Consider the following 17,455-nt stretch of genomic DNA (forward strand, 5'->3'; position numbering starts at 1 on the left):
CATTGCATATATCTTTGGTGCTTCCTACAGTGAATTTCTCACATGCAAATATTTTGTAAACGTGTGACACACTTGAAAGCACATTTGGTCATTCCACGCCAAGTGGTCTAGAGGTTCCCCCATGACCATCATGGATTTTGTTAAAATTCTGTGTGAACATTTGCACATGCTCCCATTAAACATTACAAAGTTTTACTTTTGCCAATATACTACTTCCAGAGTCATTTGTTTGACCCCCTAGCACAACTATTAAGATACAATATCTGTGGCACTATTTTCTTGAAAGAAATAAAACTACACTATCTTGTACAACTTTTTATGCTCTAATAAGTGAAATAATAAAAAAGTATTTCTTGAGCAATTTTCATATGGATAATTTGCAGAAAATTCAGCTGAAAAAATATGTACTTTAAAAAAGTGAAGTTAGGTTTTTGTACCTCTGGAAGTAATTGCAGGATAAACCTGAAACTTTGCACATCATAATTTACCAATACAAGGATACAGAATTCCATTCTCTTGTTGTTTTCCAATAATTTACAAACTGAGAGCAAAGTTGCCTGTTTTTGTAAGAACACAAAAAATGGCTAGTTTTAGCCCTCTTTTACAGAAGAGAGTTTTCTGAGACACATTTAAACTATTTTCTAAACCACCTAAACAACTAGATATGGTTTAGCAGTGCGAGAATATAGGGCCCTAAGGCGGAGGTGCAAGTAAAATACGCCTATACATCACAGGTCCTCAATTAAATCTGACATCTTTCATTATATTCTACAATTGTTTAGAATTCTCTCAGGAAGGTAATGTTGAAAGTCCTGATGACTAGGAAGAGAGATTGAGTCCGAACAATTCCATAAACTTCAAAAAATGGCTGCCTTTTGTCACAATTCATCATGACATATTTCAGCCTGTTTTTCTGCTAGAATAACTACAGAACAAACTGGTTATAAACTTCAGAATTTAACTGTGATTTACCAAGGCACTGAATATTGTGTTAGTAAAATTGTTGCATAACAGCTGCAAAACACATCAAGTTTTACACCACTCTCTCACTGTGTACGTTTTGGGAATTTTTTGGGAAGGACCATGTTCTAGAGCATTTTGAGTATTTCTTTTTACAATGCAATGCTACTGACATGCTAGTTTAATTCCAGTTTAAAGAACAGCATATTGTGTGTTCGTATAATTTGCAGTTTACATGAATCAACGAAAAACTGTGTAAATGTGTATCTATAGTCCATGGTGGCTTAACCACTGCTTGTTTCTTGTCAGGTGTGAAAACCAGCTTTCCCATCACCATAGGGGCCATGCCCGATAGCTGTGTAATAACAGTTTTTTTACCACAGGTTCCCAAGCCTGATGATACATATCTTTAAGTGTCAGAAGACAACACTAGAAGAGGTCTCTTTTAGGATCCTAAGTTTATGTTTCCTTCAAGATCCTAAAATTCATTAACTTGTTACAGAATATTGCGAGAAAAACTATACTGCCAATCAAACGATGTTACTGAGGGTGCTCTAATAAATTTAATATGAGCTGTTCCAGAATCCAGCAATTGTCACTCCTTGCTGGCCAATAAAATGAATTTGCTGGGCCATTTGGGTGTATAAAACTTATTAAAGCATACTTCTCCTCAGCAGATGCCCCTCAGAAATTTTCAATATACCATTCATTTTCATAAATACGTGAAACTTATTGTCCTAGCTGAAAGTCTGATCTGTTTCACTTCTGAACTGAGAACATTATGGCTTTAAACTTGCTTTCATCACAAAGAAGAAATTGAATGAAATAAAGTATTACAAGAAGAATGGTTTCAACATGGGCATCCTTGGCAGAAACTAGAGAAAATTATCATTTTTTGCCAACTGATGGAACAGCAATTCACATCAATAGATTTTCAAACGATGCATCGTCTTTTCTAGCCAGAATTAGTGACTAGTGACATAGATATATTGACATCAGACCTCCGGCCAGGACAATACGCTGCATGTATTTATGAAAAATAGTGGTGGACTGGAATTATCTGTAAGACTTCTGCTGAGAAGATGGATCCTTTAATACACTTATGCACCCACATGGCCCAGCAAATTCGTTTTATTGGCCATCAGGGAGTGACAAGTGGTGGACTCTGGAACAGCTCATTACTGCAATTATTCCAGCACCCTCAAGTGACACTGTTTAGCTTGTGGTATAGTTTTTCTCATGCCATTCAATAGCAAAGTAATGAAACCAGTAAAAAATTCTAGTAGCTGGAAGGAAACAAACTTAGGATCCTAAAAGAGACCTCTTCTAGCTTTGTCCTCCGAATATTTAAAGAAATGTATCATCGTGGCTGCTGTTACAAAGCTACCAGGCGTGGTCACTATGGCAAGTGGGATGCCAATTTTCTCACTCGACGAGAAACCAACAGTGGTTATTTTGTGAATTGTTTTATTCATCTCATGATGTACATTAGCAATCCATTTGGTTTGTGTACAAGAGACATGTCAAAAATTTATAATACAGCTACAACGGCTTTAACATTGATAAATAATAGCACTACAATAAATAATAACACTATAAGGATATTTCTTGGAATATGTAACTCATTGTACCCAGCTCAAATTTCCAGTTTGCCCTGCATGAATTCATCCACTGAGTGATAACAGTTCAGTGTCAGTACCTCATATAGCTTTCTTCTAAGTGAGCCTAAATTCATCTGCATCAACTTGTTCCCTTTTAATTTAGTACAAATTTTCATTTCCATGTATTGCTGATGATGATGATGATGATGATGATGATGATGATTGGGTTGTTGGGCACTCAACTGTGCGGTTATCAGTGCCCGTACAAATTGCCAACCTTTGCTCAGTCCAATCTTGCCACTTTCATGAATGATGATGAAATGATGAGGACATCACAAACACCCAGTCATCTCGAGGGAGGTGAAAATCCCTGACCCCACCGGGAATCGAACCCAGGACCCCCTGCTCGGGAAGCGAGAACGTGTCTGTGAGACCATGAGTGCGAAACCCATGTACTGAGGTCCCTGGGCATAATGTCTGAGGCGGTGGGTGGGGAGCATAAAATTTTCTTTGTTTCTAGTATCATGTGAATGGACAAAATGGTTTCCCTCACGTAAACCATGTCCATTGTACAAAAAAATATAATAATCTCATATATGTAAAAGGATGGCAGAGTTAATATTTTAAGTTTTCTAAATAATGGTCAACATGGTTCTTTGTTATTTGCAGTGCACATATTTCGAATAATTTTTTTCTGTATTTTTAGTATCCGCACTATGTTTGTCGAGTTACCCCAAAAACCAATACCAGACCTAATAATGGATTTAAAGTAGTTTGTATATGCTACTTTTCGTGTGTCCATATCAGTTGCAGTTGATAATATTTGCATTGCAAATACAAAGCTGCTCAGTTTGTCTGCCAGGTATTCAATGTGTGCCTGCCAGCTCAAATTTTTATCTACATTTAAACTTAAGAATTTGACAGAGTCAACTTCTTCTATATCTTGGTTGCTGTATGCAATCTTACCCTGCTCACATTTTGACTGACTGGTTTTGAACTGCATCACATGAGTCTTAGATATGTTTAGATTCAACCCAATTAGCTGAAGCCAAGTTTCTAAGGTACTGATCACAGATTTGGGGATTTTTCTGAATCCTCACCTTCAACTAAGACAGAAGTATCATCTGTGAACAGAACTGATGGGGAATTGATATTTAATGGTAAGTCATTTATACAGAAGAGAAATAGGACTGGGCCTAATATGGAGCTTTGTGGAACACCCTGAGATATTTTTTTCCAGTCAGAAAAATAATATGTGCCATTTGAAGAGATGCTAACTCTTTGCTGTCTGTTGGATACGTAAGATTTAAGCCATTGTAAGGCACTGCTGCTAATGCCATACTTTTCAAGTTCGTACACATGCAATTCATGGTGTACAGAATCAAACTCCTTTGTGAGGGCACAGAAAATTCCTGCCACCTTATGTCTAATGATGTACTTATTTTCTCAATGAAACTGTTTACTGCACGTGTGAGATTTTTCCCCTGCTGAAAACCAAATTGATTGTTTAGAATAACTGAATATTTTGCAATGAAGATTTGAATTTGTGCAGCGGCAAGTTTTTCAAATATTTTAGATAGGACTGGGAGAATCGAAATAGTACGATAATTTCCCATGATCTCTCTTGATCCCTTCCTGAAGAGTGTTTGACTTCAGTATATTTCAGTACCTCTGGGAAACAGCCCTCTTCAAAACACTGATTTATTATTCGAGCTAACGGGTTTGCAATTCTATTGTGTACCACTTTAATAACTTTGGTGGGTATTCCATCCCAACCTGCAGATTTTTTGTTTCTTAATGTTTGAATAGCATTTTCTACATGCTCCACAGAAACAAGCCACCATGGACCATAGCAACACATTAATACAATTTTACACTGATTGATATAAGCCGCAAACTATACCAACACAAAATATGGTATACTTTAAACTGGAATTTAACTTACATTTCAATAACATTTCACTGTAAAAAGAAATACTCAAAATTGTCTAGAATATGAATCCTTCCCAAAAAAATTTCAGGTTGACTGCTATGAACTTTCCCAAAACTTACACAGTGCAAAACTTGAAGATACACTCCTGGAAATTGAAATAAGAACACCGTGAATTCATTGTCCCAGGAAGGGGAAACTTTATTGACACATTCCTGGGGTCAGATACATCACATGATCACACTGACAGAACCACAGGCACATAGACACAGGCAACAGAGCATGCACAATGTCGGCACTAGTACAGTGTATATCCACCTTTCGCAGCAATGCAGGCTGCTATTCTCCCATGGAGACGATCGTAGAGATGCTGGATGTAGTCCTGTGGAACGGCTTGCCATGCCATTTCCACCTGGCGCCTCAGTTGGACCAGCGTTCGTGCTGGACGTGCAGACCGCGTGAAGCGACGCTTCATCCAGTCCCAAACATGCTCAATGGGGGACAGATCCGGAGATCTTGCTGGCCAGGGTAGTTGACTTACACCTTCTAGAGCACGTTGGGTGGCACGGGATACATGCGGACGTGCATTGTCCTGTTGGAACAGCAAGTTCCCTTGCCAGTCTAGGAATGGTAGAACGATGGGTCCGATGACGGTTTGGACGTACCGTGCACTATTCAGTGTCCCCTCGACGATCACCAGTGGTGTACAGCCAGTGTAGGAGATCGCTCCCCACACCATGATGCCGGGTGTTGGCCCCGTGTGCCTCGGTCGTATGCAGTCCTGATTGTGGCGCTCACCTGCACGGCGCCAAACACGCATACGACCATCATTGGCACCAAGGCAGAAGCGACTCTCATCACTGAAGACGACACGTCTCCATTCGTCCCTCCATTCACGCCTGTCGCAACACCACTGGAGGCGGGCTGCACGATGTTGGGGCGTGAGCGGAAGACGGCCTAACGGTGTGCGGGACCGTAGCCCAGCTTCATGGAGACGGTTGCGAATGGTCCTCGCCGATACCCCAGGAGCAACAGTGTCCCTAATTTGCTGGGAAGTGGCGGTCCGGTCCCCTACGGCACTGCGTAGGATCCTACGGTCTTGGCGTGCATCCGTGCGTCGCTGCGGTCCGGTCCCAGGTCGACGGGCACGTGCACCTTCCGCCGACCACTGGCGACAACATCGATGTACTGTGGAGACCTCACGCCCCACGTTTTGAGCAATTCGGCGGTACGTCCACCCGGCCTCCCGCATGCCCACTATACGCCCTCGCTCAAAGTCCGTCAACTGCACATACGGTTCACGTCCACGCTGTCGCGGCATGCTACCAGTGTTAAAGACTGCGATGGAGCTCCGTATGCCACGGCAAACTGGCTGACACTGACGGCGGCGGTGCACAAATGCTGCGCAGCTAGCGCCATTCGACGGCCAACACCGCGGTTCCTGGTGTGTCCGCTGTGCCGTGCGTGTGATCATTGCTTGTACAGCCCTCTCGCAGTGTCCGGAGCAAGTATGGTGGGTCTGACACACCGGTGTCAATGTGTTCTTTTTTCCATTTCCAGGAGTGTAGTTTGTATGATATGTTTTGTAGTTGTTATGCAGCAATTTTGATAACGCAATGTCCAGTGCCTCGGTAAATCACAGTTAAATTTTGAAGTAAATCACAATTAAATTTTGAAGTTTATAACTAGCTTGATTCTGTAGTTATTGTAGCAGAAAAACAGGCTGAAATATGTCATGATGATCTGTGACAAAAGGCATCGTTTTTTTTAAGTTTTTGAGTTGTTCTGACTTGATCGCCCTTTCCTAGTCATCAGGGCTTTGGACATTACATTTCCCAGAGAGTTCTAAACAATTATAGAATATAATGAAAGCTGTCAGATTTAATTTGAGGACCAGCGATATATGAGTGTATTTTAAATGCACCTCCACTTTGTTGTTTTTTAGGGCCCGACATGCTCGCATTGCTGAACCATATCTAGTTGTTTAGGTGGTTTAGAATATGTTTTTAGAGAATGGTTTAAAGGTGTCTGCAGAAAACTCTTCTCTGTAAAAGAGGGCTACAAATAGCCATTTTTGCATTTTCACAAAAATTTTCAACTTTGCCCTCAATTTGTAAACTATTGGAAAGCAGTATCAGAATGAAATTTTATACTCTAAAACCCTCTATTGGTAAGTTATTATGGGCACAGATAACTTCACTCCTTTTTCAAATGTGTATTTTTTTTGGCTTACTTTGTATCACATCATCCATATGAAAATTTCTCAAGAAATCTTTTATTATTATTTTGCTTCATAGAGCGCAAAAAGCTGTACAAGATAGCCTCGCTTTGCTTCTTTCATGAAAATATGAGATACTGTCTCAATGTTGCTGAAAATTCAGGGGTGGGATCAAACAAATGACTATATTTCTGGAAGTATTGTATTGGTGAAAGTAAAACTTTACCAATGTTTAATGGGAACAAGTGTGAATGTTCACACAAAAATTTCAGCAAAATCCATGACAGTCATGTGGGACATTTTTTTAAAATTCGACCACTTTGCATGGAATGACCCTATTAACTGTTCCTCCACCTTTGCAGTGTGTTGCTGCTCCACAACTGTGTACTAAACTGGTGAATAAGTGCTGCTCCCTGGATCCAGGGGAAGATGCTCAGTGAGCAGGGTTCGCAAGGAACTGCATTTCCTGTACGTATGTCACCCCATTACTGGTAGTTTCCATTAATGGCACTCTGCAATTTTGTAACTGTGTTCAGGTGTTAGTAAATATATTATTATCCAGTTATTAATCTGTGATAAGTCCATAACACGCCACAGTCTCTACAATTACTTGTATTCTATAATAGATCAGCTGACACTGGTAGACATAACTTCACACTTTACCTGGGTCCACTGTCCATTACAACTATTTTAGTATTTCAATAAATCAAAGTAACTACCTTAAGCTCATGTCTAAAATGAGTTTTAATGCTATAAAGCATGCTAAGACTTTTAATGTATCAAAATGTACAGTTCTTATTATCACGACACACTTATTGTTTCCTAGTATATTACCGAGCACATCACTTGAATATAACTGAATTTTACTTTTGTAATCATTTGGCTTTGCTTCATGACAGCACAATGCAAGCTATAGTTCTCTTTTAATTTTTTTTGTACGAATACAATGTTTGTGTGGGTTAAAAATTTTTTCGTGTAGAGTTCCTACATTCCTGTCCAGTAAATTTTTAAGTATTCACTATATCATTATGTACAACACTCGGCTGCATTTACAACATCATTTACGGATTCCACTAGAAAATTATTTCAATATAATGGCAGAAACACGCCGTGAATTAAAGAACTTTTTAACAACTGGGGTTGTTATTCATTAACATGGCTTCCTCCCCAATGTGCCAACGTCATGCAATATTTGACCACCAGGAACAGGTGCTCAATGTGTTTAAGAAGTGCAAAAGGAATGCACCTGTGACCTCTACTGAAAATACAGGGGGAGTTAGTCCACTAAGCAAACTGTGAAGGAAACAAAGAAGAAATCTGGCATGAGAAATAAAATTCAGGAAGGAAAAAAGTTATAGTTTGATGACATATTTGTAGTTCTCTCAGAAACAGCAAAGGACTTGGAAGAGCAGTTGAACAGAATGGGTAGTCTCTTGAAAGAAGAAGAAGAAGAAGAAGAAGAAGATTATGTGATGAACATTAAAAATAGCAAAATACAGGAAACTGAAAGTAGTCAGATTAAATCGGGTGATGCTGAGGGAATTAGGTTAGGAAATGAGACACAAAAATCGGTGGATGAGTTGCTTTATGCATAGCAAAATAACTGACAATGGCCAGATTAGAGAGGATATAAAATTTACACTGGCAATAACACGAATCATCAACTTTATAATGGAGAGTAGTATGAGGGGGGGGGGGGGAGGGGGGGGCAGGAGGATCAACCACCACCAGAACAACAATAATATGAGTTCATGGCATACAGAAACTCAATCTGGAAGTCTAGGTCAGAGGACTCGATTGTAAAAATATGATAGATGATTGAGCAGATCACAAAACTAAGAAATTTAAATCTTAATATCCAAAAAGCTTGTGTAAATTTAATTTTTTTTTTTTTTTTTTTTTTTTCCTTAAGAAATCTGAGGCAGTACGAACAGCTGCAAAAGAATTATTCATTGTCTTCTGGAATTATTTCAGTCAGGACTATCACTAAAAAAATATCCTAAAATATCCTATTACAGCAGAACTCTAAAAAAAACTAAATTTGTGTAGACATACTACTAAAATATTAGTTTAAAGACTACAAAATAAAGACGTTTAGGTTCTGTAATGTGCTTACATCTAACATCAGTTTTTGAACATATTGGTCATAGTCAGTTGTTTTGCTGTCTCGAATCGTTTTCATTCAGCCAAGTCTCACATCCGCTTGAGGGTAAGCAGCCGCATATGGTCGCACTCAGGCTGCCCCTCCATCCATGTTAGCAAAGTGTGAATACACATAAACGCCTCAGCAGCTGATGGTCTCACATTCAGTTCAGTGACAATGTCATCCTCCTGGGCATCAGTTTCTTATCTCATACTTTGAATGATTTCATCGACACAGAGAATTTGGAATCCGGGGTCCAAAGAATCACAAGCTGCTATGTGAACGTCCAGGAATTTTAAAAAGAATCTTTCTTATATCCTCCAGTGATATTTCAACATCTGCCACTTTTCTTTCTTCCTCTTCCTTTTCATGTTGTTTTTTTCTGTACCTCATGTTTGGTTGAAATGCCTTTCAATTTATTCCAACTGCTTTTTAATGTGCTTTTCTCCACGAAATTCCATGCTTCTATCACTATGTAAGAGCAGTTTTTTTAAAATCAATTTTTGGTACTGGGCCACATTGCCTTGTACATTTCCATCTTCTATGGAAAGCTTCCTCAAAAGTTGTCTTCTGCAATGGTACTTCATAGTTTCAATAACCGACTGGTCCATTCGCTACAGTAAACTTGTCATGTTTGGTGGCAGGAAGAGTGTTTTTAAACATTCCACCTTTTCTATCACGAAGGCTTCCTGTGGAATGGGTGGGTGCGGTGTCCAGAATTAACAGCATCTTAGTGCCTTCTTTCCCTATGGTATCTTGGTACTTTTTACTTCATGTATGTAAATTTAATTGTACCATTCAAAAAACACAGTAGCACTCATCCAGACCATTGGCTGATTATTGAAAAAGCTGGGAAGTTTAATATTTCGGGAAAGCCATGGATTCTTTAGATTTTTGTACCAACATAAGGAGTATTTTGTGGTTTCCTGTAGAGTTAGTACAGTTCAGCATGGTTACATCATCTTTACTAATCTTATGGCCAGGAGCACTAGTTCCCCTTTTAGAAGTTGAAGTTGTTTCGAATAAACCCTTCCAAAATAAGGCCTGCCTCATCTGCATTGCACAAAAATTCAGGGTCATAAGGTTCTGCTTCAATTTTGAATTTTTTCAATAAAATTTTCTGTTGTTCTTGGGTCTGATGACAGCTTTTCACTACTTAAATCCAACTCATGTACACCATGCCTTGCCTTGAAATTTTGTCAGCCACTGCCCATTTTAAATGAAAACAAACTGTCGATTTTTTTGGCTAAAAGTTTCGATTTTTTCTCAAACAATCAGCACTGAAAGGCTGTTTTCCAAGGGGCACTGCTGTAAAAACCACTTGAATATGGCCTACTCAATGTATTTTTTTTTTTCTGCCATTTTTATAATTTTCCACAGCGAATTCTCATCTTCAGAAGTTTAAAATTGAGGACTTTTTTATGTCTGAAATAGCTGAAGTGTTTAATTTGGGAACATCAACTAACTGCTTGCTACTCAAGCCTTTGTCTAATTGTTGAAGGACTTTTAGTTTGTCTGCTAACAATTTTTCACATACAACAATGTGCATACTGTATTCAGTGTTCACTGGAATATTTTGTCTGAATACATTCATGCTGACTGATTTTATAATGATAAAAAATACACAATGTGCTGTATACTGTAATAATTATTGAACAAAATAAACAATTTTAGTCATACAGTACAAATTAATTTTTGCTTGAAGTGATCTGGTTACTTGGTGATCCAGATAGTTGCACTTTGGGTAACTGGAGTTCTACTGTACTTGCTAAGCAACAATTATTAACTGCCTTCCTCAACAACAAATTCTATTACATACTTGTGTGGGACCACTTGCCTGTGAATTATATAAAATTTTACAATATGAAAGAGGGTAGATTGATACTACAGAACAGATGTTGAGTGTCACGCATATTGAAAGAAGGCTACTAAATATTATAAATTATCGGGCAGAGTACTCCTTCAGATGTAGGAAAAAAAAGAACAATAGCAACACACACACACACACACACACACACACACACACACATTCATGTGCCAACAGCCACTGTCAGCTCCTAGCACTAAGTGCCAACTGTGGTGGGCAAAGATCTCTGTTGGAGTTAAGGAATGAGAACATTATTTTGCTCCATTCTATGAGTTAACAATTTAACCAAGAAAGAACTCTTTACACCCACACACAAAAATATATTCCACACTGTGCCACAGTTCCAGCAATTATCCTGGATTTTTTTCTGGCAGAGCAAAATCAATGTGCTCATGAAAAGTGGAAATAACAATAGTTTGGGGGATAACACATATTCTTATATGTAATAAAATAATTCTTTGGATTTCTGATAACATAGTAATACTTTTATCAGGACTAGATAAATTCAGATACAAATCTGCAGGCTCATAGCACAGGAAATAATCTGCTGTGTCAAGACAATCCACATCTGCTGAAAGATTTGGCTGAGAAGTGATTTTACTGTCTCCATGTCATACAATCACTGAGTTTGTTATTACTTGTACTAAGTTCTACAGTAGCAAAATCGAGAAAACTGACTTACATTTTATGATAGTACTGTTTAAATAAAAATATTCAATGGGTGATGCAAATTATTGTGGAACAGGTTTCTTGATTCATGTTAATGTCACAGGAAAGTCAACAGTAACAGTAAAAGGCCCAATTTAGTACTTACCTGGTAAGGATATGATACTGTAGCCATGGCATGCTGTGGTTGGTATCCTTGTGATGCAGGCTGATGCTGAGGAGGTGGTTGCTGTTGCTGTTGAGGCTGCTGTTGCTGCTGTTGTGATTGCTGTTGCTGCTGCTGTTGTGGATGTTGGACTGGCTGCGGGGGCTCAGGTCCAGGAGCTGGGACAGGAGCAGGGGGTTGTTGATGCATTTGGGGGCCTTGGTGCAGGGGTGGCTGTTGCGGCTGAGCCTGCTGCGGGAGATACATGTGACTTGGAGAACCAAGTACTGTGCTGCCAAACTGTGGAGGAGGTAACTGCTGCTGTCCTGGTGGCGGGACTGCGGTTGGCGGTAGAATTGTGTGAGGACCTAAGAGAAAAGCACAAGTGTCAGTTTCTTATCACAATATACCTCCTACACTTCTTACAATGGAAAGTCCAGCACGGAATAACAAAAATGTGGAAAGCGTGGCATATGAACGTGGATTCGTCCCATCTGTTATGTTTTTTCTACTCCAATAAACAACAATCGCCACCCCCCTCCCCCACCCTAAATGTCATTTAGCTATTCACATGTAACACTTACACAAAAATCTCAATATTTTAATTAGCCTTACTTTTAGTTGAGTTTATTGCTCAGGTTATTATTTTGGTTGTTCTATTTACACTGATGAAATTAGTTGCCATTAGGGCACTCATAATCTGAAAATATAATTAACTGACGACAGTACAGTACTACAGTTCACAATATGCAAAGTCTGCAAAACCTTATAAACTGATCAGTTCATTTGGGAAAAGTGACCCACACCATCAGAAAGTCTGGCAGTTCCATTTTCCTTTTAAAATACTATGACTCGTCTGAAATTAATTAACATACAGGCATGTAATAACTAACATCACTGACTATTACTGTTCTCCATGGCAGATTTCACCATAACTATTGTTACACTCCAAGCATCGACTACACACTTTTGTTACTTTATTTTTTCCATATAAAATGACATACAGCATTGACTAACTAACTGACTAATTAATAGTTTCACGTAATTTACCCTCATTTGCATTATGGTGCTCATACATGTAAACAAGGGGATCCAGATCATGGAAAAATAATAAAGTCTATATATATTCATAAATTTCTACCAGCAATTTTTTCTCTTTCACATTAGTTCTTGTAGTTCATCCAAAACAATAAACTACAGCCTAGCCAATTTACAAAGCATAATCTAGTTTACAAAACAACAGTTTATTCTACAGCCATCTTTAAGTAGTCAGACTTCACCCAAAATTGGCACTTCATAGTTTGAAAGCTCATGAGTAAGACATGTCACGTCTGCTCCCAGATCTCAGTGTTGACAAATGTCACTGCTATGTACATTCTTTATGGGAAAATATGTGCACTGACACCTGCAAAATTAAATAATATTAATGTGTAATAGCTCTGCAGGGGACATCACCTTGTACAAGCACTGTCCATTACAGCAGAGAGACTAGCATCTTTGGAAGAAGCTATGCTGGCAGTAGCACAGCTACTGGCAGGATCTCTTACGCCTGACAGGCCTCAATGGATGAACAGATGAAGAATGTCCAACTATCTCTTGCCTATTCACTGCCACAGACCTTCCCCAATTACCAATCTACCCAACCCTACGTGTTGTGTGATTGGTGCCGAGGGTGTGTGGCACATGGTAAGATGTGTCATTAATAGAGCCACAGGGGTACCAAGCGAGCTCCCTGAGTAATCAGCCTTGCACCACATGGGGTTCCTTGGTGTCGACCGAACAGATCCCCAATGTGCATGGGACCACAATGGAAAACACAGAAAATAAAACAAAAACTGGTGGATTTCTTGAAACTTCAAATACACAAGCATCTTGGATAGAACAACTGGAAATTGTTTCCACAACTGGTTATATGGTCAGTCCAAGAAGGAGAAACTGTTACTCAGAAGTTGCATAAGGTCACAATCAAATCCTTGCCTGGGTCTCAGAGGAGGAAACTCCTCAAACAACAAAAGAAAAAAGAAGATAAATGGAAGGATCTAAAAGGTCCTGAAACTAAGACTTCTGGAAAAAAGAATGTCTCAGAATGAAGGGGGTAATCAGACCCCTTCTATCTCAAAGACAGGGAACAAGAGACAAGGGAGGAATCTAACACACAAAATTCTCAGGATAAATGGGTCCAGAAAAAGCCATGGCAAGATGACAGTTATCGAGCAGGGACATCCACTGGTCAACATCACTTCACAGCAAATGGAGCTTATTCAGATGGCTCTCTTTGAAATGACTGGGGAGGACACACATCCAGATCCAAATTCAGGAGGGTCTATCTCGCCACATGTGCTCTTATCTTTGTCTATGAAGGGATGGTACCATGGAGTGACTTATAGAGACAGTAGCCAAGACACCCTCTTTGAGAGGAGGTGAAGCTGCTGGACAAGACAGCAGCTGAGCTCTTAAAGACCGCAAAGGTATCAATTTGGATACCAAAACTTGTAAGGATACTTCTCCAAAGGCTCTGTTTGAGAAACTAAAGATGCAGAACCAGAAGTTCTCAACATGAGGATTGGAGGTAATCATCTGAAAGATTGTACCAGATGGCCAAAATCTTGAGATGCAACCCGGTGAAAAATCCCATGGCAATAAGAGAACAGGACCTGAAATTGTACTTAAGGTTCTCACAGGTTGTCATCATGATAACCAAGGACATCAGAAATCACCAAGGATGCAATTTGGAGACTACAATTGTTGCAAATGAACCTGCAACACAGTAAAGGGGCAACTGCTGCCCTGAGTCCTTTTCTGGGAAGACAGGAGGTGGATGTTGCTGTTATCCAGGAACCCTATCTATATAAACGGGGGATTTCAGGCCTTGGGAAAACTGGAGGTAAGTTGATTTATGCTACAAATTTAAAGAATAACAGAATAAACATTTATGTAAAGAATGGAATTTCAGTCATGCTGATGGCAAACTTCTGTTCCAGGGACTTAGTCACCTTCAGGATGAAACAATGTGAGGAAGGAAGCACATAGGAAATTGTACTGATCTGTAGAATGAAGAACAATTGCCAAGATAAGTAACATAGAAGTAGATATCCACGGTGTAGCAAAGCAGCTTAAATCACTTAATAAAGGCAAGGCCTCTGGTCCAGATTGTATACCAGTCGGGTTCCTTTCACAGTATGCTGATGCAATAGCTCCATATTTATCAATTATATACAGCCACTCACTCATAGAAAGTTCCGTACCTAACAAATGGAAAATTGCTCAAGTCACACCAATATCCAAAAAGGGAAATAGGAATAACCTGTTGAGTTACAGGCCCATATCACTAATGTCGATTTGCAGTAAGGTTTTGGAACTTATACTATGTTCAAACATTATGAAATACCTTGAAGAAAATGATTTATTGACACACAGTCGGCACAGGTTCAGAAAACATTGTTCTTGTGAATCACAGCTAGCTCTTTATACTCATGAAGTAATGCGTGCTATTGAGAGGGGATGTCAAATTGATTCCATACTTTTAGATTTCCAGAAGGCTTTCGACACTGTTCCTCACAAGCATCTTCTAACCACACCTATGGAATATCGCCTCAGTTGTGTGACTGGATTCGTGATTCCTTGTCAGAAAGAAGTAATATCCGATGTTCCCCGAAGAAGCCCTTTATTGTTCCTGATCTATATTAACAACATAGGAGACAATCTGAGTAGCCCTATTAAATGGTTTGCAGACGATGCTGTAATTTACCATCTTGTAAAACCATCGGATGACCAAAACGAATTGGAAAATGATTTAGATAAGATATTTGTGTGGTGCGAAAAGTGGCAATTGACCCTGAATAAAGAAAAGCGTGAAGTCATTCACTTGAGTACTAAAAGAAATACACTAAATTTCGATTACGCAATAAGTCATGCAAATCTGAAGGCTGTAACTTCAACTAAATACTTAGGGATTACAATTACAAGGAGAAAGAGGAGGAGAGAAGATCAGGATGGCCAGAAGTGGGATTGAACCAGTGTCCTCCCAAATGCAAGTCCAGTGTGCCACCTTGCTCGGTACACAATTACAAATAACCTAAATTGGAACGATCATATAGATAATGTTGTGGGTAGAGCAAACCAAAGACTGTGATTCATTGGCAGAACACTTAGAAGGTGCAAAAGATCTACTAAAGAGACTGCTTACCGTATTTACTCGAATTTAAGCTGCACTCGAATCTAAGCCGCACCTGAAAAATGACACTCGAAATCGAGGAAAAAAATTTTCCCGGATCTAAGCCGCACCTGAAATCTGAGACTCGAAATTCAATGGGAGAGAAAAGTTTTAGGTCGCACCTCTAAATCGAAACAAAGTTGGTCCATTGTAATATGAGACACAATTTAGGTCAAATGAATGACGATACAGCTATAGTAGTTTGGTTCGAGTTGTAAGCTTAGCAGTTAAGCTTTACCAGGTAGCCGTTGCTATGCGTCAGGCGCTCCGTCCGTATTGATACGGGTACCCTTCCTTTTGCACGTGCTTCGTCTGGTTTGAATTGATTGCTTATTTTTCTTTGATCAGATAAGTGCCGTTCTCTTTGTTATAGGTGTTTATGTCACTCACAGCTGAAAATTCATTACTGTACTGTGTTATGCATTGTTTGTCGCATTCTGATAATGAGTGTTTACGACCTGTAGCCGCTCGCTGCATGGCTTGCTTTGGTGCGCGCTACCGCCAAATAATAGACTGCATATGATAGAAGATGTTCTGAACGAGAGTTTAGCAAAAATTTTTCTCCGTTTGAAAATCTTTGCAGACGCCTCTTTAGTACATTACATTCTGCACAGAAATTAGAGTCATCTTAAATTTAAAAATCTAATCAATTGCCGTGCTTCATTTCTGACTGTATTACTATTCGGCATAAGAATAATATGAATATAAACATGACAAGATATGTATATTCTTCCGCGTTTGCTGTTGTCTCACTCTAGTTTTGTAGTTTATTAGGCAGACAGGATTTAAATGAGATAGCAGCAAACACGAAAGAATACATGGCATATTCGTATTATTATAATTATCGTGAAGAGAATACTGCATGTGATTCACAATTCATAAAAGTTCCTATTAGCAACCATCTCTTCTCACAGGTAGGAAAAAATTCGGAACACAGAGTTGGCCATATTGATAAACACCCCAAACAGTCTTGCCAGTCAGATTTTCATAGTGCATTGAAATGCTGCTACATTCGAAGATGAACAATACGGAATTTGTATTTACTTTGTTGGATAATGTATGAAAATGCAGTGTTCGAAACTCATGGCGGAGAAAAAAAGCTCGTCTTCCACCTTTTTTAAAAATTTATTTACTGACGCAGAGGTTTTGGTGCCAGTATTTATCTTTGTGCCTGCAAAACGCTACATATATTCGACGACAGAAGTTAGTTGTGGCGGCACCTACCAACATTTTTCAGAACTTCCGCTTTGCACCCGATTCTAAGCCGCTGGCGGTTTTTTGGACTACAAAAACCAGAAAAAAAGTGCGGCTTAGATTCGAGTAAATACGGTACACCACTCTTGTCTGGCCTATTCTGGAGTATTGCTGTGCTTATCCGCTTCAGGTGGGACTGACGGATGACATCGAAAAAGTTCAAAGAACGGCGGCTCGTTTTGAATTATTGCGAAATAGGTGAGACAGAGCCACAGACATAATATGTGAATTGGAGTGGCAACCGTTAAAACAAAGTTTTTTTTTAATTGTGAAGAGATCTTCTCATGAAATTTTGATCACTGGTTTTCTCCTCCGATTGCAAAAACATAGGGAGAAATGATCGTCATGATAAAATAAGAGATATCAGGGCTTGCACAGAAAAATTTAAGTACTCGTGCATCCCGCACGCCGTTCGAGTGTGGAAAGCTAGAGAGACAGCTTGAACCCTCTGCCAGGCA

General features: G+C 39.3%; 1 protein-coding gene across 7 annotated transcripts in view; it reads right to left on the reverse strand.

Annotated features, from left to right (window-relative positions):
• The window catches only part of LOC124805382 (transcription factor SPT20 homolog), a 309,909-nt gene that overhangs the window by 47,224 nt on the left and 245,230 nt on the right, over positions 1 to 17,455 (reverse strand). For all 7 annotated transcript variants that reach the window (XR_007017452.1, XM_047265939.1, XM_047265940.1 and 4 more), the window contains one exon: positions 11,534 to 11,898. Coding sequence is in view for 6 of the 7 variants with exons in the window: in XM_047265939.1 (XP_047121895.1) it covers positions 11,534 to 11,898 (365 nt within the window). In the remaining variant the exon portion in view is untranslated. The remainder of the gene's footprint in view (positions 1 to 11,533; positions 11,899 to 17,455) is intronic.

This window comes from Schistocerca piceifrons, chromosome 7 (assembly GCF_021461385.2).
Source record: "Schistocerca piceifrons isolate TAMUIC-IGC-003096 chromosome 7, iqSchPice1.1, whole genome shotgun sequence".
NCBI lineage: Eukaryota > Metazoa > Arthropoda > Insecta > Orthoptera > Acrididae > Schistocerca > Schistocerca piceifrons.